Source organism: Oculina patagonica, chromosome 12 (assembly GCF_052425735.1).
Source record: "Oculina patagonica isolate OP01 chromosome 12, crgOcupat, whole genome shotgun sequence".
Lineage (NCBI taxonomy): Eukaryota > Metazoa > Cnidaria > Anthozoa > Scleractinia > Oculinidae > Oculina > Oculina patagonica.
Window position 1 is genome coordinate 12,047,570 of NC_135769.1, and position 26,067 is coordinate 12,073,636.

General features: G+C 39.1%; 2 protein-coding genes and 1 pseudogene across 5 annotated transcripts in view; all 3 read right to left on the bottom strand.

Moving 5' to 3' along the window:
• The window catches only part of LOC144631613 (E3 ubiquitin-protein ligase TRIM45-like), a 187,151-nt gene extending 169,722 nt beyond the window's left edge, over positions 1-17,429 (bottom strand). The window contains exon 1 of one of the 2 annotated variants that reach the window (XR_013566778.1): positions 14,630-17,429. Coding sequence is in view for 1 of the 2 variants with exons in the window: in XM_078490091.1 (XP_078346217.1) it covers positions 15,083-17,308 (2,226 nt within the window). In the remaining variant the exon portion in view is untranslated. Of the gene's footprint in view, positions 1-14,290 lie in introns of those variants that run through there. The other variant, XM_078490091.1, reaches the window with a different exon arrangement.
• LOC144631610 (transcription intermediary factor 1-alpha-like) overlaps positions 1-26,067 on the bottom strand; it is a 75,307-nt gene that overhangs the window by 19,569 nt on the left and 29,671 nt on the right. The window contains exons 3-7 of one of the 3 annotated variants that reach the window (XR_013566776.1): positions 8,651-8,817; positions 7,658-7,748; positions 6,245-6,322; positions 5,081-5,233; positions 4,653-4,910 (exon numbers count right to left, since the gene is read on the bottom strand). Coding sequence is in view for 2 of the 3 variants with exons in the window: in XM_078490087.1 (XP_078346213.1) it covers positions 5,081-5,233; positions 6,245-6,322; positions 7,658-7,748; positions 8,651-8,817 (489 nt within the window). In the remaining variant the exon portion in view is untranslated. The remainder of the gene's footprint in view (positions 1-4,652; positions 4,911-5,080; positions 5,234-6,244; positions 6,323-7,657; positions 7,749-8,650; positions 8,818-26,067) is intronic. The other 2 variants (XM_078490088.1, XM_078490087.1) reach the window with 2 other exon arrangements.
• LOC144631615 (uncharacterized) lies at positions 906-4,646 on the bottom strand (annotated as a pseudogene).

A 26,067-nucleotide genomic window follows, 5' to 3' on the forward strand; every position in this document is an offset into this window, starting at 1 on the left:
ACCTTGATGTCCCTGGTATTGAGTTATGGAAGTATGTCGATGATACCACGACCTCTGAAACAATACCCAAGGGACAAGCAAGCAACATCCAGACCGCTGTGGACACTTTTGCCTCGCGCGCTAGCTCTGACAAGTTCCAGCTAAACGAGGCTAAGTGCAAGGAACTGAGGATTAGTTTTAGTACCAAGAAGACTCTCGAGCTTGATCCTATTGTTATTAATGGCAGGCAAATTGATATCGTTAAGTATGTTAAGATTCTGGGCGTAACCGTTTCGAGCGACCTTAAATGGAACCATCACATCGCTGAAGTTGTTAAGAAAGCTAGAAAACGCCTGTATTGTCTTTCTCAGTTAAAGCGTTCAGGCCTAGGTCCTAACGAGTTAGTACAGTTCTATCGTACCTGCATTCGCCCTATCACTGAATATGCCTGTCCAGTTTTCAATGAAAGTCTACCTGCGTATCTTTCTCGTGAGCTAGAAGCAGTGCAAAAGAGGGCGATGCGCATCATTTTTCCGTTTTTTACGTATGAAGAAGCGCTCGACAAGGCAAGTCTAGTCACTCTGTCAGGTCGAAGACAAGCCCTGACGGACAAATTGTTTAACAACATTTTAGAGAACAATGACAGTAGGCTGAGGAATTTACTGCCCCCACGGAATCTTAGTAGTTATAACCTCAGAAAGTCACGCCAGTTTAACCCTGTTTTTAAGACTAATAGATTTAGAAATAGTTTTATTGTCTCTAATGTACTTAAGTTTGGATTTTAATCACTCTTGTATAGTTCTTTAAATATTTTTACATTTATCGTTAGTTTTTATAGCTTTATAAATTTGTAAATATGACATAATTCAACCTTTTAGGTTGCGAAGTTGTATTAATAAACTATCTATCTATCTATCTATCTTTAAACTCTGCTATGTCATTACATTAATGTACCAGTCGCAATCTTTGTCGGTACGGTGGATTAACATCACGCCATTGCAGGATTAGTACAATTTGAGCAAAAATGTTTGGTTCAAATTCTTCTTCTAAGTCATTTTGGAGCATTTATAATTACTAAAGTAACATGAATTTGGATTTTTTTGTGTTCATTTTTTTGAGAAAGATCAAGGCTGTGCTAGATTTGTCCTATAAATAGAATTTTTGAAAGGAAAAAGCACATCTATTGCACTTTGTAAATATTTTATTTATTCTTAATTTCCTCGATCCATTGTTCTCGTTGTCAGAGGATTTTTAGTTCTATAACCGCTGACCTGATGCAAACAAGCATACTAAAGCAGATAGGCTTTGACTGTCTCCTTGCTCGGTTGTCATGAAATCACTCTTCTTTCATGTAAACGGCATTTTACATGGCTGATTTATGGGCTCATTAAATCGATCATGTACAATTAATAAAAGGTTTCCGCTTGTCCATATAGCTACTGGAAAAACATTAACAATTGCCACTGAAATGTGTCTTTTCCACTGTCTTCGCCAAACAGCCATTACAGCCATATTCTGATAACGAGTCTCGATCGCCAGAGATACGCTGGTGAAAAACCACTCAATCACCAGCGGAACTGAAGTGTGAATGGCAAAAGACTGCAGCAACTTAAAAAGTGAATCGTTCTCTAAGAAAATCCATTGATACAAGTACAAGAAGCCGTTAACAGACACTACAGCAGTTGATTCGAACAACATGCTCATGATAGCGATATCAGCCGTTAGTCTCTCACGGCGAGGAGTGCGAAAACTTCCCCAAGGAGTTGATGCTCGTCTACAAATCTGATGACAGATGTGATCAAAAACAACCACGGTGCTGCGTTCTATGACTTCTGCGAAGCCGTGAATTATTCCAAGAAGAGCGATGGATTCTAAACTATCAAGATCTGCTTGCAAAACTCGAAACATGACAGCTATTGAAAAATACAACGGTGCTAATAAGACATAGGAATATCCTGGATGTGTAATGTTCCATAACCGCTGAACACAAATTCTTGAGATTGCTTTGACAGCCACACCCATGAGAGGAGAGAAGAGGGCGATTAGAAGTTTACCTTCCGAGTCTTGTTTGTTATACGCTGTGTAAATGAAATACCTGATGGCAAAACCCTCAATAACAGCTAAACAAGTTGGCATGGCCATTTTACAAATCAGAAATGCCAGCTTTGTTCTTGGCCGTATAAGCAAATGTTTTGCAGAAAAGTAAAATTGCAAACAGACATTTATGAAAACGAAAATATAGACGGGAACATTTGACAAGGCGCTGTATAAAGCAGGAAGTTTAAAGTAAGGTTTTTCCACGGCTTGAAGCACTCCGCGATAAACAGCATCCAAAACGTACAAAACGAAACAAACGAGGATCAGCTTTCTTTTCACTCCGTTGAGCTGATATGGTCGAAAAAGAAGTAACAGATTCAAAAGAGGGCATATGTAATAGAAGGCACAACTAATGATATCAGCAATTGTTATGACCCATTGCACTCGTGTTGAAATTAATTTGTCCAACTGATAATCACAGTTCGACACCGTTTTGTAGTTTAGGTAAGACAGCGTTATGGATATTGTACCTATGATGGGGGCGGTTAGAAGTGAAATCAGAGCTCCAATGTACATTGATTTAAAAACTGTTTGTAGAGCGGATGGTCTTAGCCTCTTCCAAGCCATTGCCTTGTCTTCATCTTGCTGATTTTCTTTCCTCTGGTGAACACGCATTTATAACTCTTACATCAAGACTACTACACGTTAGATAGTTTGTGCTGGTGACTTCTCTTTCGCTGTATTCTTGATAGATAAGCTCATCAACAGGATGGTAATACCATTCTCGACCTGTGCTCTGTAGAGGATCGTAGCCAAAAGACTCTGCCGTGTATTCAGGTTCTTCTGGGTTGTAATGCTCTGTCACACTTCGTGTAAAACTGAACGCAATGTGACCAAACACCTCTGTCAGTGTACTTCCACTCATTGCACTCCACCGATATACTGAACAGCACTGAAAGATTGATGGTTTACAATTTTTGGAGAGCTTATATCGTTATATACTTATAAACCGAACAAGTGAAACGAAACTGAAATCGATGATTAAGCAAGAGAATATATTTCGGTTTCTAATCATGACTAGACATCTTTGTTTCTTAAAAAATGGCTTTTGTTTTTACATTAATAATGAATTATAGATCTTTTTGGTCTGGCATAATCTTAGTGATACTATACCGATATTTGTAAAATATTTTTAATTTTATTCTGTAAATTTAAAATATTTGTTTTTTTTTCCCGAAGGTTAATTGTTGAACAAACACAAGCAATACGCTTGTTAACGCATCTTAGTTATATTAACTTAAGAAGTTGAAACGTCCTTCTTGCTATGCTTGATTGGTAAGGGAAAGTCCCGGGGTACTGAAATGCGTGGGAGGAGGGTGGGCGGAAGGAACGGGGTTTCGGAGTTTTACTATTGCATGGATAATTGAATAAAGATGCTCTATGAATTCCCCAAGTTTGAGATACTTTTGAAACTCAGCAGTTGTAATTTTGAAAATTGAATAGAATGTACTTGATTTTCATCTCGTGCAGATGTTATACCCGTGCAGATGTTCGACTCTCCGAAGTACACTCTACAATTTAATTCTTTGAGTCCCAAATTCAAAAGCTAAATTCTCCTTATCAATAACTTTATATTTTCTTTAATGCCAGTTCAGAGAATTTGGAAATCGATCAAAGGGTGTTCTTCTGGTTACTTACAGTGTAAACCAAAAAACCGTCAACACTTTCCTCTATCTTGCATATGTAAATTTCTGCAGAAAACCATCAAATGATAACCCAAACTGCAAGAAATATAAACAAATGGATAGAGATAGAGCCAGCAGGTTATTTTTCGTGAATAATTTGTCAACTATTTCCTCTACTTCCTTTTCGGGACAGCAAGCACAACTACTTCCTTCCGTAAGAGACGAATACTGACAATAAAAATGCCCTTCTTTTAGTCACTGTAGAAGTTTCGTCTAGATGACATTGATTGTGGCGCCCAATTTTTAAATAAGCGCCGCACTCAAATAAGCGCCGCCCTCGAATAAGCGCCGCACTTGAGGCGCGAAAAATTTAATAAGTAAATACGGTAAGTGCTATTTGATGTCAACATGTTAATTTTTGGAAACTAGATTTTAATTAAAAACAAGTTAAACTGCACATTTTTGTTTGTCCTAAAACCAATAAAATAAAAGACGACAAGTTAAAAACTAAAAAAAAAATCCAGTTGGTGAAAGTTGTGTTTCAAATGAGACAATTAATTATAATATTCTGCCACTAATAATGCTGTGCACACTAATAATTATACTCGGAGTAGTAGCATAATTTATTAACAACATCGTAAACATGAATGTAATGGTTATTAGAGCCCTTTTTCAACTTGAGTGTCGAAAGTAAATTGCGTTTGCTTTGGTTTTGCATTACTACGCTTAGTGATTGGCTTAAAAAACTCGCGACACTTTCTTAGCCAATCAGGAGTAAAACCAAAACCAATCGTGACTTGCTCGCGCACGTTTTCCCGCGCTTCGTGCCAGCTACATGAATTTGCTTCGATTTTTGATTGGTTCACTGAATTGTCTGTGTTCTTTGTGATTGGCCAGAGTAATTACTTTGGTTTTGGTTTTACGACACCCAATTGAAAACTGCTCTATCACTTTCATCCCGGCACAAATTATTTTTCCTCCCTTTTGCATGAGCTGATTTTGCTAGTGCTTGGATGCTCAATTCTAACAACTACGGGTAATACAATAACTATTAAGTTATGGGTTAAGTATGAACATTCCTGCTTCATCTTTCTATTTCTTGGGTTTTGGTTCTCCAGTTTGTTCAACAAACTTAGGCACGTACTTTTTCAGCACAGTGTCAAAATACATTTCTAGGTTGCGCCCCATTTTTCCAACTTCAGATGTGGCCTATGAAATGAAATAGGATGCATAAAAAAAATTAAATTGTGTGAAGTGTACGTCGCGGTTCAATTTTACCCTGCTTGAAAAAAATAATTATTAAAAGTTAAACCATAACAACAACATAACAATAAACATTAGGATAAGTTTTATACTACTGTAACAATGCATATACTCACTTCATTATATGTTGCGCAGTTATCAAATATAAGACGGCAGTCACTAACAAACTCGCTAAAGGTTTGGTAGTGTGCAAAGTTCTGTGTTTGAAGCTTGGCACGAACATTTGATAAATTCATGGGATGTTTGATGACTTTGTAGTAATCAGGAGCCTATTAAAAAGACGATGAATGTTGTTTTAGATTTATTAATAAAAATATACACAACATTTTATAAATTTTTAACATATACATGTAATCCATGGTCTGTTAGTGGTTGTGCAATTGCCTTGCATGAGAAGTATGTAGACACAGCAATAATACACCATAGTTGCATGCACAAAAAGAATAACCGCTTTAAAAGCGTGATATAAACACAACAGAAATTAAATCAAGGAGAATTTGAAAGTAATAATAAAAGAATATTTATGTGAAACTCCATGTTTACATTAATTTTGAAATTTTTCCAAACTGTTTCATGTTAGTTGCATCCGAACAGGTGAACATGGGTGCCTGCATTTTCTATTTTTTACTTTTGGAATTAGGACAAATCAAGGAAAATCTGTAGGGTGTCTTGTTGCAGAGGTTTTCTAGAGTGGTTTGCAAATGAGTGTCTTAAAACCAAAACCAAAGCAATAAATTACAAAATGCACAGTTAATGCAGTAAACCAATCAAAACTCAAATTAATACATGTAGCCAGTGAGAAGCACGGGAAAAAGTGTTTGAACAAGCCGCGATTGGTTTTGGTATTACTTTTGATTGGATGAAAAAAGAGGTGTGATATCTTTAACCCAATCACTAAGCATTAGTTATACAAATTCAAAGAAAATGTTAATTTCTTTCGAAACTCAAATGAAGACTTCCCTAAAAAACCAAAACCAAAGTAATCACACCTGCACCATCACAACAAACACAAATAACAAAATAAACCAACCAGAATTCCAACACCTAAACAACAAGAATGCAAACATACAACAAGTACCAAAAATTACATATAAGCCAAACCATGTTTGGTATTGACTTTTCACCTGATTTGGTTTGAAAGACAGCATGTTTTGGCAATGATTGAACATAGCATATTACATGGTGTGTTTAAATCTGTTTAAATATTCACCTCTCATCAAATAGAAACCCAAACCAAACATATATTAAACACATCAACAATCAACTGAAGTTTTGCTAACCCTTTTGCTATTAACTTTCTGCTGAAATTCGATACTGTCTGTGTGACAAAACAGCTCAAGGAGAATCTTTTCACAAACCTTAAACAAAAACATCATATTTTAGTTTTACACTTAAATTGATAAACATGAACTCATAAATATAAAGCTTACCAACAATAACTGATAAAAATATAATCCTAAAGTAAATTATTGCAGTATGAATTAATTTAATATAAATCTCAGCACAAAATCACTTGTCAGAGCTCGAAAAAAGTGCCGTCCAGCCATGCAGGATTTTCCTGACTGGGAAGTATTCACATGATTAATTCTTGCTCGATGATTGGTGGCATGTATTTGCAGGCTATTCATATTATTCGTAAAAGATAACTTATAACAACTGCCTAAATAAGGCAGGCACATTTCTCAAAAGTGGAAATACAGTAGAACCCCAATAACTCGAACTGCGATAACTCAGAGCTTCCCCGCTAACTTGAACTAGATTTCTTTACCCTTGATCAAATTTACCCCGATAACTCGAATTCTCGTTCTTGCAACTTGCCACGGATGCCCACTGAAAAATCCCATTAGCTCTCCTTGCCGTGTAATCCACTACAGAAACTTGATTTTAATAATTGCAACGAGCAGATCATGTATTGACACGTCATTTCCCGATCTTATGAGTCATACATACATTCATTCTTATTATCATAAGAATGCATAATCGTGTTACAGTTTCTGACGTGATAAGTTAAATTTGCATTATACTGTATACTCAAGTGCTGAAAAATCAGTAAACTATCAATTATTAACTTGGGAAATTGAATGTTCAATCGGCTCCGATAACTTGAACCCCCGCTAACCCGAACTGTTTTTGTTTCCCTTCAGAGTTCGAGTAACCGGGGTTCTACTGTGTACAATTCCTAGACCACACATCCAGCCGTGTGTTCGGGGAAGGAGTGTGGTCTAATTTTCTGAAGACTTCAGTCTCATGGTCTATACTCTCATCCAGTGAGCATGCAATAATTCTGTCGGTTACTGTAAAATTAATAGCGGAGCTCCCAGACCATACTCCAGGAAAAGGTTTACGTTAAGGTTAATGTCAGCTTACATCTTTGATATTAGATATCCACACTAGTGTCAATTGACAACTGTCAAAACAAGGTATCCGCTGACAAGTATCACATGACCATACCGAGGTCGAGTGTTTTTTGAAGTGGACCGCTAACCAGGTAATGGTTTTTCATTGGATCGCGGGCTTAAGTCGTATTTTTCTGTCTATTGTCAGTAAATTCAGATTTAAATAAAGGCCAAATAAATAACCGGGGAGCTCCACTAAAAGGCTTGGCTAAATCTATTTAATAATAGTTTTGACATCAACCGAGTTCGCTATACCAGCGTGACTGTACTATGATAACAATTCAAATAAACTATTACCTTTCTCTCAAACTCTGACAGACCAGGTATACCTTTCCATTTTGATGCTTTCCGGTCAACTTGCTGGCATACACCACAACTCCATGAGTCGCTACAGAAAAAATGTCAGTTTATGTTAATGTGACACAGAGCTACACTAATATATGAGAATTATATGAGAATTTGTTCTACAACTGTCAAGACAATTCATAAATTTATAACAGTCATCTGTTACATCAGCATAAATTTTGTGTGGTATATTTGCAGAATACAGAATACAGGCTGCAGAGTTGGCTGCAGAATGCTTTGTTGTACACAAGTTTAATGCTTACTATTAGGGTTAGGCCGGTTTAGCCTGGTTTGAGTTAGTCTGTGCCAGGGAATTGTTTTTCTGCATTTTACAAACTACCCACGTCAGAACATTAGCTAACATTTAGAACCCACTTTACTATACTTGAATTTTCTCCTAGCAGTGTTCAAATTACCTTATTATATAGAGGAATATAACGAAGCATTTTAACAACGTGAACAAAATGTATGCATTTAAAAAAAATGCGAATTTCCGTGTGGTTATGTTTAAATGCATTTAATTAACACGAATTTGATCCTTTTATGTTATTTTCTCTATAGCAACCTGCACCTATCACAAGACAAAACAGCAACGTCCAAAACCAGTACTCGAGATTTAGTACCGTAAATGGAAAGACAGAAAGGCGATGGTCATTTTGCACCAGAAAGTACATGGTGGAATCTAAACACAGTTTTACAATCAATATTAAATGACGATGTGTCGGCTGACTCTGATGGGAGAGGAAGATGTCATGTACCTTTGCTGGAAATAAAGGTGTCTTTATATAACAATGCTGTGCCTGTAAAATAGCGTGATTAAAACTAACAACGACGTATGTGAGGGTGCATAAAAATTGACGCGAAGTTTTGAAATTTGTGTTAATAACATGCATCGTTAATTTGTTATAATAGGGTATATATGTAGATCCTTTAACACAAGAATACCTTGGAAGGGCGGGAAGGCAAGGCACGTGACACTGCAGGTGAAACACTCGTGGGCAAGTGTCACAGCAAAGAAGTTCTCCACCATTACCGCACACGGCACACCAGTCGTCGTTTGAACTTGTCTCGTCTATTTCACTCTCTTCACTGATGGAATCCTCCTGTTGCTGCTGCAGGTTGCATGTTTAAATCAGACATGTAATCAATGAAAGGAAAAGAGCTCAAGATGTTTGGATGTTTAAAATTCATCAATTTACATGTAGCATCAGATTTACAGGTCCTAATAATGAAAGCCACACTTCAGAACAACATTGACAAAATTATTTTGAGTTTTTATTGATCTAAAAAGATTGAATGCATTTCCATTTTTAGGTCTTACTAGATCTCAGGTAGATTTTGGCCAACTTAGGATTGATGTTCTTTACAACTTAATTAACTGAAGAAATAGAGAGCGTTTTCATTGTTTGCAAAGAGTAAAGGTAACACAAGGGGATAGTCAGGAAAATGAGAAAAGTTGTAGAAACACAAACTGTGGGTAACTGTATTCACAGCTGTTTGGCACTTTCTCCAACTTTCACAAGTGTTTCCATCACTCAATATCATGTTTTCATAAGGGCAGACTCAGAGGCAAAAGGTCATACCAGACTAAATGCTATTAAATTGTCTGGCAAAAAGACAATATTTAGGGTTAACTGCTGGTAGTATTTAGTATATTCTTGATTATTATATGATTATATCTGAGTAGAATTTACATGTAACTAGTTCAATATTCAAGATAAGATTATTATGTAAAATATTCCTATATGGATTTGTGTGGGCTTGCTCCAGTTCTTGCTGACGTCACAGCAAGCTCAAATTTTTATTTGCAGTGTTTTTTAAGGCGGGTTCTCTCATTTTACTGCCGGTATCTCCGGAATCCACTTCAAAGTCTTACATCGAGTATTTTGTTTGCACTATTATTCGCGTGAATCTGTTATCATCTCACGGATTTGTACACTGGCTATAAATGTTTTATCAGTTTATTTTGGTGCAGTGCATGTATCTCGTGTTGTGATAACCTTTTCTTCCCTCAATTAACTGAGGTAGCGTGACGTGCTTATCAGTTTAGTTTGGTGAGGAGCAAACAACAACAATTGAGTAATTGATTTGTTCATTCGTGACAAGTTCAGACGCCGAACTTTTCATGAGCCGAACTTAATTCGAATTTGGACCGACCCAAATTAACAAAAGTACGCCTGTTGAAAGAAGAAGAAGTGTCAGAGCTGGATCAGCACAGAAAGTTGGAGAAAGATCGAGGAGAGGAGGAAGTTAAAGAGAAAGATAGATGATGCAAGATCTGAGAGGCTGAAGGACAAAGCCCGAAATGAGTACAGGGAGAAGGATAAGAACGCAAAGAGGAGCCTCAGGAAGGATAAGAGAGACTGGGTAAACAACATTGCGCAAGAAGCTGAAGATGCTGCACGACTGGAGCAGATGAAAGGAGTATACGATGCAACTAGGAGGCTCTGTAACGAAGGGCCAAAGAAGGTAGCAATGGTAAAGAGCAAGGATGGAAGGTTACTGGCCAAAGAAGATGAGGTCAAAGACAGATGGCGAGAGCATTTTGTGGAGGTCTTGAACAGGCCAGCTCCTGAAGTAACTGCTGAGGTGGAAGAGGCGAACGAGGCGAATGACAGTATTAGCACAGGAGCGATAACAAGAGATGAGATAAGGAGTGCCCTGGGGGACATGAAAAGTGGAAAGGCACCAGGTATAGATAACATTACGGCTGACCTTCTGAGGGCTGACACTGATACTACAATAAGTGTCCTGCATGATTTATTTAACACCATATGGGAAGAGGAAAGTGTCCCAGAGGACTGGTGCAGAGGGCTCATTGTCAAACTCCCCAAGAAAGGGGATCTAACGACCTGTGGAAACTGGAGAGGTATCACCCTTATGTCCACTATAGCCAAGGTGATGGATAGAATTCTGATCAAGAGGATTGCTGCGGGGACGGATGCAGTATTGAGAAAGGAACAAGCTGGATTTAGAAAGGGAAGGAGCACAACAGAACAGATCTTTGTGCTCAGGAACATTGTCGAGCAGGCAGTTGAATGGAACTCCAGCCTTTACCTGTGCTTTGTCAACTACGAGAAGGCTTTTGATAGCATACATAAAAGCACTCTTTGGAAGATCATGAAGTGCTACGGAATACCATCTAAGATCGTGAGAATGGTGCATGTACACTAACTCCACAAGTGCAGTGGTTGATGGTGGTGGAAGGACAGATTTGTTTGAGGTGAAGTCGGGTGTCAAGCAGGGATGTAACATGTCTGGGTTTTTGTTTCTCTTGGTGATAGACTGGGTGATGAGGAGAGCAGTTGTTCATGCAGGGACAGGAATTACGTGGAAGATGACAACGATGTTAGAGGACTTAGACGTTGCAGACGACCTGGCTCTCATCTCAAGCACATTCACACAGATTCAGAAGAAGATCGACCACCTGAATAGGAACGGGAAGGGAACGGGATTGAAAATCAGCACCACGAAAACCAAACTCATGAGGATAAATGCAAACAACAACAATGCAATCGTAGTCGATGGACAGTAAGTTGAGGATGTGAACAGCTTTGACTGCCTAGGAGCAAGAGTAACCAGGCATGGAGGGGCTGAGGAGGACATCAAGAGCCGCCTAGGGAAAGCTAGCCGGGAGCTGTCAACAAGCTGGTTAAGATCTTAAAGAGTGGGCAGTTGAGCAAAAACACCAAGATAAGAATCTTCAAGTCCAATGTCATGCGGAAGACAGGGTAGAGTGGAGAAAACTGATCAAAGGCCCTATTCTCCCAGAGGAGAAATAAACGATTCAGAGAGAGAGACGCCTGTTGTTTCAGACGTCGAACTCAATTAGCTGTGCTGCAGCGGTTCCTAATAGTGTCAATCTAGATTTCGAAAAAAATTAGGCTGGTTTAAAAACAAAAGAAAGCGACAATCGTTTCTATGGTTTTCACTGTTACTAAGAAACCAGTTAAAAATTTTAACTTTGTTTATATGTGATCATTATGGTGTAGTTTAATTTAGCAAAAATCGAAGATTAGCTTCCTAGATAATTTTCATTTTCAAAACAACCACCTAATTATCAGGGATGGAAAAAGTTCATCGAGCCTCCTTAAGTTGATGATGATCATGATCAATGACAACTCTTTACTTTATGCAAACCAAAACCAAACCCAATTTTAACATGTGTGGTATATCTTGTTTGTGAAACCATAAAAATTTATAAAGGGAAAATAAAAAAGAAATGTAATAAGTAGAAAGTCATTAGTTTAGTGTGGTCACATCAGCATCGACACTGAAAAAGACCTGTATAATGCCTTTATTTTGTAACTAACATAGTCGGTACTTCTATCATAAACTCTTCCAGCCATTTGGAGTCTTGAAAGTTGCATTTTAATAGAAAAGCACTCTTGTTTTTTCAATTTTGTATTAAATTTCAAAGTTGCTCTACCATAATGAAGTGATTGACGATAAATTAAACACACATGCATATGAGGTGGCTGTGATGTAAAGAATTTGATTTTTACTCTGTGTCATTAGTAGAAAGTGATAATAAATTCACGCTTATTTTAACATGTTACCAGAAAATAGTTATTATAATTATTATTTTTATTATTATTATTATTATTATTATTATTATTATTATTATTATTATTATTTAATATTATAATTATTGCCGTTAGGTAGTCTACCTTCTACGAGTATATGGAACAAGAAAGAATGTTTGGCTAACTGCCAATGAGAGTTTCTGGAGAATTCTGATAAGACAATGATACATGTAAATCTAAACAACAATTGTTGTTTAGTAAATCACTGCCATACCTTCTTCATGGATTCACTGACTGTTGGTGGCGAGCTTGTTGGTGGGGATACCACAGGGTCAGGCAGTCCCTGGGAGCTGTTACTCCTCTTAAACACCGGGAGTAGTTTGGGCACTGGGGGAGGTACTGCAGAGTCTGGCATTTCCTGGGAACTATTGCTTCTCTCTAACACAGGGGACAGATTGGGTACAAAAACACCTTGGAAATTTTCAGTCAGTTCTTCTTCTGTAGACAGACGTACATCTGTTTCGCTGGTTGCAATGAAACCCAGGCTTAAACTCTCAGGTGCAATAGTCCAGACAAACTTCACAAAAGAACTAACCGGAAGTGCTGGGACAGGGGTCTTGTTAAGATCTTTAAACCGCTGTTCCAAATGCTCCTTGCTTTGCATCATGTCTGGGCTTAAGCTTCCTTGAACCAGGTTATTGGCAAACGCGACTGCTTGTTTGATTTGCTTGATGGAGGACTGTACTTGCTTCTTGGCACCGTCTAACTTCTCCGTTCTCGTTCTGCCTGTATTCCTGAGGGCGGTAATGGCCTCCTGCTCGAGTTCTCGAATCTTTGTAATCATTTGTTCGGCTGCTTGGGAAACTTCACGTATAGCGGTGTTGACATTATCTTCCAGCTTGGACGCTGTTTCTTCAAGTTGACGCATCCCATTACTGTAAACTTTTCTTTTTTCTTTCATCAACTCGACGCCCGCCAAGATGTTGGCTTTCTCGCCATCCACTGCTTTTTCAAGTGGATCAACTTTGTGATCCTTATGATCTGTGATAATGCAAATTTGACAAACACAAGTTTGACATTCAAGGCAGAAAAACTTTGTTACCTCTCTCTCGTGGTACTGCTGAGAGCAAAAGGACTTTCGCTTTAACAAGGCCTCGTAGTCTTGGGTTTGAAATTGTTTAACTGGCGTGACTTTGTGTCCTTCAAACGCCGCGGCAGCAGCTTGGAATTTTTTATGTGAGTTTACACAGCCAGGGCACAACAACTTTTCGCAATCAAAGCAGTAACTGATCTCAGCGCTCTTTTTCTTACAAATACCGCAACTGATCTCTTTTCCAACGCCGCTTTGTCGAACAGTGAAAAGACTCAACAAACTGTTGTGCAGAAAACTGGTAGGCAAATTATCGAAACGATTTCCTTCAGGGATGCCAATCTCTTCTTGGCAGTCAGGGCAACGATATTTGCCTTGTCTTTGGCTAGTTAATGCGTGTTTCTTCAAGCATTCAAGGCAGAAGGTATGAAGACATGCTATCGTCTTGGGTTTGATGTAACTATTCAAACAAATCGAACAGGTAACTTGTTTTTTGAGGTTTTTCAAGAGAGACTCCATCGCAACAGACTGTCGATTGTAAAATGATAATGAACACACCTTGTTGTCAAGCCTTTGCTATGTTTCAACGATCCGAGAAACAGAATACTAGAATTTGAATAAAATTCTATTTTCAGCAGCCAATCATGTGTTTTGTTTCTCGGAATCACAAACAGTATAGTATAATAGCCCAAATTGCCCTCTAACCTTGGAGTGGAAGTTTGATAAGTTTGCAAAACATTCCGAGGAGTATTGTATAAATTAGCCATATACTAGTTGTAATCAAAGATTAGGAGAGTACGTTCGACATATGACAGATACCACCAGGAAAATGAAAGTCGGACAGTGGCTAAAGAACACGATTGTCAGCGCACTATGCTTATTGACTCACTAGGAATGAAGAGGATAGGAAGAGTGAGAGGAAAGATTGCGTGACATAGATAATATGATTGAATTTGACAGTACAATGAATCGAATGGTAATTTGTCTTTTATTGGAAGGGTTTCAATAAACTGCGAAAATAATCATGTAGACTGTAGCAGTCCTTAATACTACCGAAACAGGTAGAGCGCGAATTCAAAAACATGCGTAACGGTTGTTTTTGACGCCAAACGGAACGATCTGCGTCACGTGGCTTTGCTTGTCAAATGAAAAAGGTAAACGCACGTGGTTACATTCCTTTGCGTTCTGACTTCGTTGTTCACGCCAAAAACAACCGTTACGAATGTTTTTGAATTCGCGCTCTACCTGTTTCGGTAGTATGTTTTTAGCAGAATTTATCGTTGCGAGCAAACGAATCCAATCGAACACCTATCTTTCAATTCCGTTCGGTAATCGAACATAATCGAACTCACAATACGTGGTCAACCAAACAAGAACCATTACGGAACAGCAAAAGCTTATTGGCATCAGAATGACTAAACCAAAATAAGCTTGCTTCTTACACATCCACAAAGCATAAATAAATACATCATTTCCGTCACTCCTAGCAGAAAGAGAATTGTGTACACGAAAAATAATGATTTATTTCACCTGAATTGTGTTCGTTTGGAACTAAACTACTTCTAAATCCCCACAAAGATCAAAAAATACTTTCGATTCTATTTGAAATTACAGTATTTACTTCATCACTGGGTCACAAATATAAAGCCAGTAAATCTAGCCGAGAATATAAGCTAATGTAGCTATCGTTCTTACACTTGATAGCGCTTGCATGCTGATAGAACTCAGTTACTTTTCAGGTTTGACTTAGGCCTGATTAAGTTATTTTAGGATGTAAATCTTTTTCTTTTCCGAGTCTGAAACCAAAATGCGACCATCTGTTGTTGTAGCTATCGCTCTAGGTTTTCCTATCTTAGAAACAGTTTTGCCAGTAAAACAACCTTCCATTGTAAACTGTTGAATGCGACCATTGTCTAAGTCGCACACAAGCAGATTTTGTCGATCGCCATATTTCTCGACGCACAAACTCCAAGGAGAGGACAAATGTCCTCCAGCCTTGCCTTTTTCTCCAATCGTGGACAAAAACTTCCCTGAACTATCAAATACTTTCAAACAATGGTTGCCTGTGTCACATACAATGAACATGTTTTTGTAACAAATGCATCCAGTGGGATTGTTGAGCTTTCCTACGCCGCTATCTCCAAACTTAAACAAAGGTTTACCATCCTTGGTTAAGACCTGGATTCTGTTGTTGAAGTAGTCGGTTACAACAACATGTCCTTCACGATCCATGCAAACGCTTTCTGGATACTGAAACGCGCCCTCTCCTGTCCCGTACTTTCCAAAGCTTTTCACAAAGTTCGCTGTCTGTATATTGAATTGCTGAATGCGGTGATTCCCGTCATCTGCTACGAGAATCTCGTCATCATTTAGGTATGCGACGCCACCCGGTTTGTTAAACTGTCCAGGATTCTCTCCATAGCAGCCAAGCTTTCGCACAAGCATTCCTTTCTTGTCAAATATGTCAAATATTAGGACACAGTTCTGCCCACGGTCAGCTACAGCGATCAGCCCTTTACTGTTAACAGCAATCCCACGTGGCTCTTGAGGAATTTCTCCTTCTAGAACTAACTCGCCCACAACATCAAGCCTTCGTTCCTTCACCTGGACAGTGAAAGGACTGTTAGCAAGTTTGTCGCCATTTATCTTTACTGTGATGTTGTAGCTGCCTGGTACTTTTGGTAAAAATTTGACGTGGAAATTTCCATCTTCTTTTTCACAAACAATCAAACTGTCCACTTTTTCAGCGGGTTCCACTAGCACTTCAACGTGAAATTTACGTTGAAATTCACTCGTCAGTTCTTCGTCAGATATGTAAGGATGAACCACAAACTCTGCTTCTAGACCAGCTTGGAAATTTTCAGTCAGTCCTTCTACTGTAGACAGACGTACATCTGTTTCGCTGGTTGCCATGAATCCCAGGCTTGAACTCTCAGGTGCAATAGTCGAGACAAACTTCACGAATGGACTAACCGGAACTGCTGGGACTGGGGACTTGTTAAGATCTTTAAACCGCTGTTCCAGTCTCTTCTTGCTTTGAATAATGTCTGCGCTTGAGCTTCCTTGGACCAGGTTATTTGCAAACTCAACTGCTTGGTCGATTCGCTTGGTCGAGGATTGTACTTGTTGCTTCGCGCCGTCTAATTTCTCCGTTCTCGATCCACGTGTATTCCTGAGGGCGGTGATAGCCTCCTCCTCGCGTTCTCGAATCGTAGCGATCATTTGTTCTGCTGATTGCGAAATTTCACGCATAGCGATGATGACACTAGCTTCCAGTTTGGAAGCTGTTTCTTCAAGTTGTCGCATCACATCACTGTAAACTTTTCTTTTTTCTTTCATCAACTCGACGCCTGCCATGATCTTGGCTTTCTCGCGATCCGCTGCTTTTTCAAGCGGATCAACACTGTGATTTTTGTGATCTGTGTTTATACAAATTTGACAAACACAAGTTTGACATTCAAGGCAGAAAAACTTTGTTACCTCTCTCTCGTGGTACTGCTGAGAGCAAAATGATTGTCGCTTTAACAGGATCTCGTAGTCTTGGGCTTGAAATTGTTTTACAGGCGTGACTCTGTGTCCTTCAAACGCCGCGGCCGCAGCTTGGAACGCGTCATGTGCGTTTACACAGTCAGGGCACAACAGTTTTTCGTATTCAAAGCAATAGCTGATCTCAGCGCTCTTTTTCTTACAAATACCGCAGTTGCTCTCGTCCCCATCGCCACTCTGTCGAACAGCGAGAAGACTCAACAAACTTTTGTGGAGAAAACTGGTCGGCAAATTATCAAAACGGTTTCCTTCAGGGACGCCTGCGTCATCTTGACACTCAGGGCAATGAAATTTGCCTCGGCTTTGGCTGGTTAATGCGTGTTTCTTCAAGCACTCACAGCAGAAGGTATGAAGACAAGCGATGGTCTTGGGTTTGGTGTAGGTATTCAGACATATCGAACAGGTGACGTACTTTTTGAGGTTTTTCAAGAGACACTCCATCGCGGCAGATTGCTGATTGCGAAATGGCAATGAACACACCCCGCTGTCTAGCCTTTGCTATGTGTCAATGATTCCTAGAAACAGAATACTAATAAGAACATTCTATTTTCAGCAGCCAACCAGGTATGTTCTGTTTCTCGGAATCACAAGCAGCACAATAGTCCAGATTGATTGCGGTGCTGCCCTCTGACCTTGGAGCGGAAGCTTGCTAAACATTATTTTACTTTATAAATGACTAGTTCGGGGTGTTTTTTTATTTTATTTGTGGACTTGAAAGTGGCTTTGGTTTACAATATTGACACCAGAGTAAAACTTATATAGAACAACAACGACATTTTTTCAGTCAGCAGATTAGGTGAAGAATTAACTAGAAAGGAGGGCAACTGGCACGCAAGCGCGAGGCGCGAAGCGTGATCGAGCGTGATCTCTCCTCGCGATTTTCACTCGCGCGAATCGGCCCCCTTTCCCTGCTGTTTTTACGCCTGTCAATCATCAATCAATCAATAAACTTCTTATGCAGCAACGTAACTGAGCGGAGCCACTGCCACGCGCACTTGTCAGGTCATAAAAGCTTTTGATTAAGTTGGATGTCAGGACGGAGTTCGTTGAAGGCTAAAAATATTGGCGTTCTGATCTGAACATTCTGAGACCAGAATCCGAAGTTTACACACCTAAGCAAGCCCTATCATGAGGGAGTCCCTTCTCCCCGCCGCCCCCCAATTCCGCCCCTGGCCCCTTGTCTGTTGTTAAATACGTTTTGCTCGGTTCTCAAAAAAGGATGTTTAGTGCGAAGTACAACTTCGAAAACTTTAGGCTATCTTCCGTATCGCCCGATGAAATGGAAGAACGAGTCAACTTCGGCAACTAGTCGACAATCTTCGTAATCGCGTATCAGCCATCGACATTTTTTCGGGCATTTCCGGAATGTCCTCGGTTGCACCGCTTATCACTATAGGGACACTTCAGTCTGTTTATTGCGGTTTTCAGTGAAATGCGAACTCTGAAATTCAATCTTCAACCAACGGTTTACGCTTTTTGCTGCCGTCAATCATTGTAGCGGACCTCTCGGGAAACAGACGTTCACCTTAACTGGGTCAAAAGGTCACGTCTGTCAGTTGTGATTGGTACATTTCGATCCATTTTGTTTGTTTCTGTTTTTCATGGTTCGTTAGCTGTCGCCATAATTATGATTGACGGCAGCGAAAACGCAACCGTAAGTGGATTTCGAATTTCAGAGTTCGCATTTCACTGAAAACCGCAATAATATACAGTGCGGTCGTGACTCGCAGTCACCTGTATTCTAAACACTGCCGGAGAATTTTTTAACACATGATGTCGACAACCGAGCCAAGACATTACGGTGAATGGGCTTTATCAAGCTGGTACGACATTTTGCCGGGACCTGATCGGCTTCTCGAGGTCTCGACTTCGTTAAACGAAGACGAAGCCTGGCGTATAGTTTACAGTTGGTCGGCCAAGCTACTCACTGCTGCCGTAGGACCAGAAAAGCTGCAAGGAATAGCTGACTCGCTAGTACAACATCACTGGAATCAAGCTAAGAGAATGGGCTGCCTAGGAATTCAGTTCACGTACATAAATGGATTTTATCACAGGTTTATTTGGAGAAGTTCGTGACAACACTAATCCGCAATCCTTCAGGATCACTCAACCGGAATATGGCAAATGTTTCAATGCAAAATTATCGCGCAAGTCCGTCGGGTTTTTCCGCCTTGCCTGGTTCCTACATCATTGAGAAACTTGGAATATTTCGACTGAATTTTGGTTCTGCTTCCAATTTAAGTTATCTTTCTAGCTTCCATTGTCTTATATTTGAAAAATGTAAAAAGCAGTAATATGTTGTTTTTCCAAATTTTAATGAAATAATACAGGTATTTAAAAGGATCATTAGCTTGATGTGGTTAAGTGACCTCTCCAAGTCTTGGACGACAATTAAACTAAGACTTTTAAAAATTTGCATCAGTCGAATACAAGAACAATTTACCGTCTACTATGCCGAAGAAAATAAACTGGCATATTTTGAAAGTTTCGCGTAGCCTTGGGCAACAAAATAGTTTAATTTTATTTATCACAATGCTGAAAAACGCCCACACAAACAGCATGTGCACAAGAAAGCATTGGACATCGAATTAAAAGGACGAATATTACTGGAGCATCGCCGTAATTATTATTCAGAAATTATTTGAAACAACAGAAAGAAGCAAAATATAAGAATTGTAAAAATTAACATTTCAATATTGATTTGCAGTGGATGTTGTCATTTTCATATAATCATAAGACAGGATTCAGTCCTATTCCTAATGAAAAGTAAATACTTGAATTATTGACTTATTAAAAAGCAGGTAGTTGCAAACGGTGCTGGATCTTTCGCCTGTTGCTTTTAAAAAGATTTAGAAACGACTTCTAGGTCTTGTGATCATGCAGGGTTAATTATTCTTAACTGAGGGAGGAAAATAATTATTCTCGCCGAGAGCTACTGATAAAATTGTCAAGGACAATGCGTCAAGATAAGAAACTTGTCCCAGTCCACTACGCAAATATTCACATGTAAATAATAAGAATTTGCGAGGTTTCTAGAGTTGAGAGTAGAACAAACAGTTAAGTGCTACCGACTGGAATTTTCGAGAAAAAAATTTCAAAACTCCTAATTCGCATTTCTTCATATTCAGTCAAAAGAAACCCTTTGGTGAACTATTTACGAAAATGACATTTAAAATTTTCAAAGGGTTTTTATATTTGAGAAAATCGGCAAAAGGTTAAAAGGCCGTTTTCGCGTCCCCGCCGCCATAAAATTTTGTCGAATTTTTGTGGGTATTCAAAACACTCGTACGGAAAGAAGGTTGAACGTATGAAATTTATCTTTGGCAGGTATGCGAGGCATCCAATATACTACACAGAAACCTAAAAACTATTGCAAAACGATGCAATTAAACAGATCTTTTTTAAAGCCCGAAAATTGGTATTTTGAGCACTTTGGTAAACACTTGAAACAAGGGTAACTTTGGTGGCAAACATCGTGTCCTGGTACATCAAAATTTGGAATAAAAAATAGATCGGCGTCAAGTACTATTATGGTACTGTAACATATAAAAAATCCAGCCCGGGCAATTGAAAAACCACCCGTTGAGAGAAGTAAACGCATAGTGAATATTTCATGTATTGACTACAAAAATTGTCACGGTCACGCAACACTAGTAAACACATTTCGATCTGATTTATTCAATGTGTTTTAGTTTTGCTCACTTTGGCTATAGTTTATGCTCAAAAAAGTCTACCTATCTTATGTACAATGTACTGTTTTGTATTCATATAAAAATTAATTTTAGAGGATGGGATAATTGATCTTACCGCAAAATTACAAAGGTCAAGTTTCGTGTCATATTTACCGACTTTGCCGCTCACAGTGTAACTCGCACTGTGAAAGAAATAAAACAATTCAAAGCGAAATGTCTTCACAAAGTAGTCTCGAAGCGTGTCATATTTTATCCTGGTGGTTCTGTTTCATTAAATTACTAACTATTTAACACTGGTAAAAGTTATTTTTAGTTCCGGCTGTATCGATTCTGTAAAGTTTTTCGAATACCTCAGTCTGTGTGTCAACAACATGAATTTTGCAAATACAGTATGTGTTCATAAACAAGATGATGATCTTATCGACAAGCGTATCTATAGGAGAACATCGAAAAATTAAGTAACTGTGTTCAACTGCTTGTATATTTTCCTTTTAAGAGTGCGGGTCCTCGACTTGATATTATACGCCAGAACTGATACATGTACATATTTACCAAGAACTGCAAGAACTGGAATTAGATGTCTGTCTGAATGTCTGTCGATTTCCTGTTTAACAATAACAATAAAGAAACACTCTTGGCTATAAAGCAAAAGATACTATACCACCAGCAGCAGCTTACCATTCATGTCCAAACATAACAAGTAACGATTCTCGGCTGGTTGAGCAAATACCAAACACATTCGAAAAGGCGAACTCCACAGCCGTTGTCAGCCGTCGATCGTCACGCTCTCCCCTTCGCTCCACTGTTCCCAAGCTGTCTGCCTTTCTCCCGTTTGCAATTTTTACACAGGTTCTCTGACTTTTTACCGCATTCACAACCAATCTCGACTCACTCTTTGTACCTCCAGACTCTTAAAATCAAATTCCATCCTTTGGATAGCGGGGAAAGGGAAGGTTTTATAACGGGTGTTGGGTGGGGGAGGGGGGGGTAGGGGGTCAAGGTTTATTTTGTCATTGATATTATTGTCCCACGAAGTGACTGACCAGATTACCTGGTGTAATCAGTTACCTTAAGGTTTAAGATGGTAGTAATTTTAGCGATTTTTTTGAGCAAGGTTTAGCGACAATGTAATTTAGCGATTTCAGATTTTTTTAAAAAAAAAAACAGCAGGCCCTAGAAAAAAAGATACCCAGTGTAAACCAGTATTTCATAAAGTATTAGCTAAGATGGAAATAAATGTTCAGTAAAAAAAAAAACAGAATCACTAGACGGCATTGTCAGAAAGAACAAAGTTTCGATATCCATTTCTTAAAAGAATTTTTGATGTCGACTATGATTAATTTATTTTCCTTTGGGGAGGGGGGAGGAAGGTACTAAAATTTAACGAGTATTAAATTTGACGGAGACTAATTTTAGCGAGTACTTTTAAATTTAGCGATTTTCGTGCTACTTGCTCAAATCACTAAACCTTGAGGTATGTTGTACTGACAGCAGCCTGGGAACTAGCTAAGGGTTGGCCCTCAGCCCTAAGATACTGAGGTGGACAGGAATTCAGGAAAAGAGATTTAACTTAAAAAAAACAACAGCGCCAAAAAACCTTGTAGAGAGAGAAGAAAAGGACAAACCTTGCAGAAAAAAATTGGTCGGAAATCATTTCCTGTCTCCACTTCTCAGTATTTGAAGGTTTGCCTCTTGCCTTATTTTAGGATATGTGGGACGATTAAATGCAGAGGGCCACACAACGTTAGGAAACACTTTGGCACAATTCTTTGTTGGATCTCACGTAGCTTGGAGATGCGTGTACTAGAAGTCACTCGAGGTGTATAAAACAGTAATTTTAAATGCACGGCTAGTACGACGACACTTAGTATTGGACAATTTATTAGGAGCTAGCTTATGTGTACTAAACAGTGGCGGATCCAGACCTTTAGGTAGGTGGGGGCCCTAATCATCCTTACCCGAAATTAGCTCTTGAAGATGATTTTTCTTGGTCCCGTGGGCCTCGGTTTAGCCTAAAAATAATGGGGACCAGGGCCCAATGGCTTCTCCCCTTGATCCGCCACTGCTTTTAATAATTGCAGACGCAACAGAACACAGAGCATTTTAACTTGGTCCCGCATTCATGCAACTACATTCCTGGACAAGTTCTTGCAACAGGACCACATAAAGAGCCCTTTTCCTCACTTGTGGAACAGGAACAGCTAGTCCAAGTTCATTGCAAAAGAATTGTAGCTGCCACAGTTTTTTCTTCGAAAGAGAGTTTGCCTAGACCATTTCCCACACAAGGGCCTGGTTTAAAAAAACAAATTCTGAAATCGCTAAATTAAATAGTCACTAAATCTTGCTCAGAAAAATGGCTTAAATAAGTAGCCGCTAAAAATAGCAACCTTAAGGTAACGATTACTTCTGCAATTCTGGTTATCTGGTCAGTCACTTTGTGGGACAATAAGATCAATGACAAAATAAACCTTGACCCCCTACCCCACCCCCCACCCGTATAAAACCTTCCCTTTCCCCGCTATCCAAAGAATGGAATTTGATTTTAAGAGTCTGGAGGTACAAAGAGTGAGTCGAGATTGGTTGTGAATGCCGCGGTAAAAAGACAGAGAACCTGTGTAAAAATTGCAAACGGGAGAAAGGCAGACAGCTTGGGAACAGTGGAGCGAAGGGGAGAGCGTGACGATCGACGGCTGACAACGGCTGTGGAGTTCGCCTTTTCGAATGTGTTTGGTATTTGCTCAACCAGCCCAGAATCGTTACTTGTTATGTTTGGACATGAATGGTAAGCTGCTGCTGGTGGTATAGTATCTTTTGCTTTATAGCCAAGAGTGTTTCTTTATTGTTATTGTTAAACAGGAAATCAACAGACATACATGTATCAGTTCTGGCGTATAATATCAAGTCGAGGACCCGCACTCTTAAAAGAAAAATATACAAGCAGTTGAACACAGTTACTTAATTTTTCGATGTTCTCCTATAGATACGCTTGTCGATAAGATCATTATCTTGTTTATGAACACATACTGTATTTGCAAAATAGTCATGTTGTTGACAAACAGACTGAGGTATTCGAAAAACTTTACAGAATCAATACAGCCGGAACTAAAAATAACTTTTACCAGTGTTAAATAGTTAGTAATTTAATGAAACAGAACCACCAGGATAAAATATGACACGCTTCGAGACTACTTTGTGAAGACATTTCGCTTTGAATTGTTTTATTTCTTTCACAGTGCGAGTTACACAGTGTGAGCGGCAAAGTCGGTAAATATGACACGAAACTTGACCTTTGTATTTTTGCGGTCAGATCAATTATCCCATCCTCTAAAATTAATTTTTATATGAATACAAAACAGTAAATTATACATAAGATAGGTAGACTTTTTCGAGCATAAAGTGTAGCCAAAGTGAGCAAAACTAAAACACATTGAATAAATCAGATCGAAATGTGTTTACTAGTGTTGCGTGACCGTGACAATTTTTGTAGTCAATACATGAAATATTCACTATGCGTTTACTTCTCTCAACGGGTGGTTTTTCAATTGCCCGGGCTGGATTTTTTATATGTTACAGTACCATTATAGTACTTGACGCCGATCTATTTTTTATTCCAAATTTCGATGTACCAGGACACGATGTTTGCCACCAAAGTTACCCTTGTTTCAAGTGTTTACCAAAGTGCTCAAAATACCAATTTTCGGGCTTTAAAAAAGATCTGTTTAATTGCATCGTTTTGCAATATTTTTAGGTTTCTGTGTAGTATATTGGATGCCCCGCATACCTGCCAAAGATAAATTTCATACGTTCAACCTTCTTTCCGTACGAGTGTTTTGAATACCCACAAAAATTCGACAAAATTTTATGGCGGCGGGGACGCGAAAACGGCCTTTTAACCTTTTGCCGATTTTCTCAAATAAAAAAAACCCTTTGAAAATTTTAAATGTCATTTTCGTAAATAGTTCACCAAAGGGTTTCTTTTGACTGAATATGAAGAAATGCGAATTAGGAGTTTTGAAATTTTTTTCTCGAAAATTCCAGTCGATAGCACTTAAACACCTGCGTCTTTTTCTTATTATAGGAAAATAGCCTAAAAAAACTGCAGACCAAAAAACAAGGCACTGATGCCTTCGTGGCCTATACATCTGAAAGGGAACGAAACCCGATGAATCCACGGTGTTTTTCTTCAAATGACAGTTTTGTTTCCTCACTGCCTTCTACGTCTGTGATGTGCAAAGTCTACATAGCAGCATTCGATAGATCTATGTATTTTTTTTTTCTTGATATCTGGGGAGAGTTGAGAGACTGGACTATTGTAGCAAATAAATGAAATGCTACACTGTTAACCCACTGACAACTTTTAGGTTTTTTAAAAGGCCTGTAATTAAAATATTTCGAACAGACCCACTTTATGGCTGTATTATTTTAATTTATTAAGCGCTTCATAAAAATGACAAGAAAACGTCCTGTTCTAAGGCTATGTCACGTCTTTTAGGTATATGAAAGGGGTACCTTTTTTCAGTAAAAGGTATACGAAAGGGGTACAATTTCTGTCAAAATGGTATATAAAAGGGTAAGGGGTAAGAGCTTGGGGCGGAGCCTCCCCGTATAAAACCTTTTGGAGTGCCTCCCTCCCCCCCCCCCCCCCCCGGGCGCTCAGTCCGCAGACCGCCAAATTCCATTTTTTTCGTCCTAGACCGCATTTTTTTATTTTCTGTTGGAGACCAAGACCGCCATAAATTTCTTGACTGTAAACCCCCAGATAATAAACAATTCTTCCGCAGAGAAATTAGCTTAGTTCGCCAGACCGCCAGAGTATAATTAATTCTTCTACCAAGTGTCAAGAAGTGAAACTGTCAAACTTGCCGGGACTGATGGGAGGTGGCTTTATTCGCAGGCTATGGGCTGACACAAGACAAGATTTCGTGTAAGCTTTTGTTAGCCTTGGTGCAGCAGCCAGTTGATGATTTTCGTTGGTTCTCCTGGTTCACTTGTGTAACAAAACGCGTGATGTCTAAATCCGTGTCAATCCACCCCTGAAATTGGTGTGCGCCTAATATCGCGCCATGGTTGCAGAATTACAATAGCTCTCTACGTTAAAACATTGTGCGCAATAATTTCAACGTGTGTCTGTTGAATCAAAATTATTACTCCAAATGGCATAGCACAACCACGTCGATTAAGTGCCCAGGGTGCTTATTTAAAACATCGCACAGTCAACTCTCTCTTAACGGACACCTCTATAGGACGGACACCTGGTGTTGGTCCCGTCCCAGCCGTTTTTCAGTCATTTTACTGTAACTAAACTCCCTATAAGACGGACACCTCTCTAAGACGGACAGTTAGAGCCGGTCCCGAAGGTGTCCATTTTAGAGAGAGTTGACTATATTCCTATTGTCAATCGAGGAGGGGCGCTCAATGAAGGAAATACGGCATCAACTTTCCTCCATTTGGTAATCCAATTCTCTAAAGGCTGGTGTCATAAGCTTGACGGAATCGGAGACAGAAGAA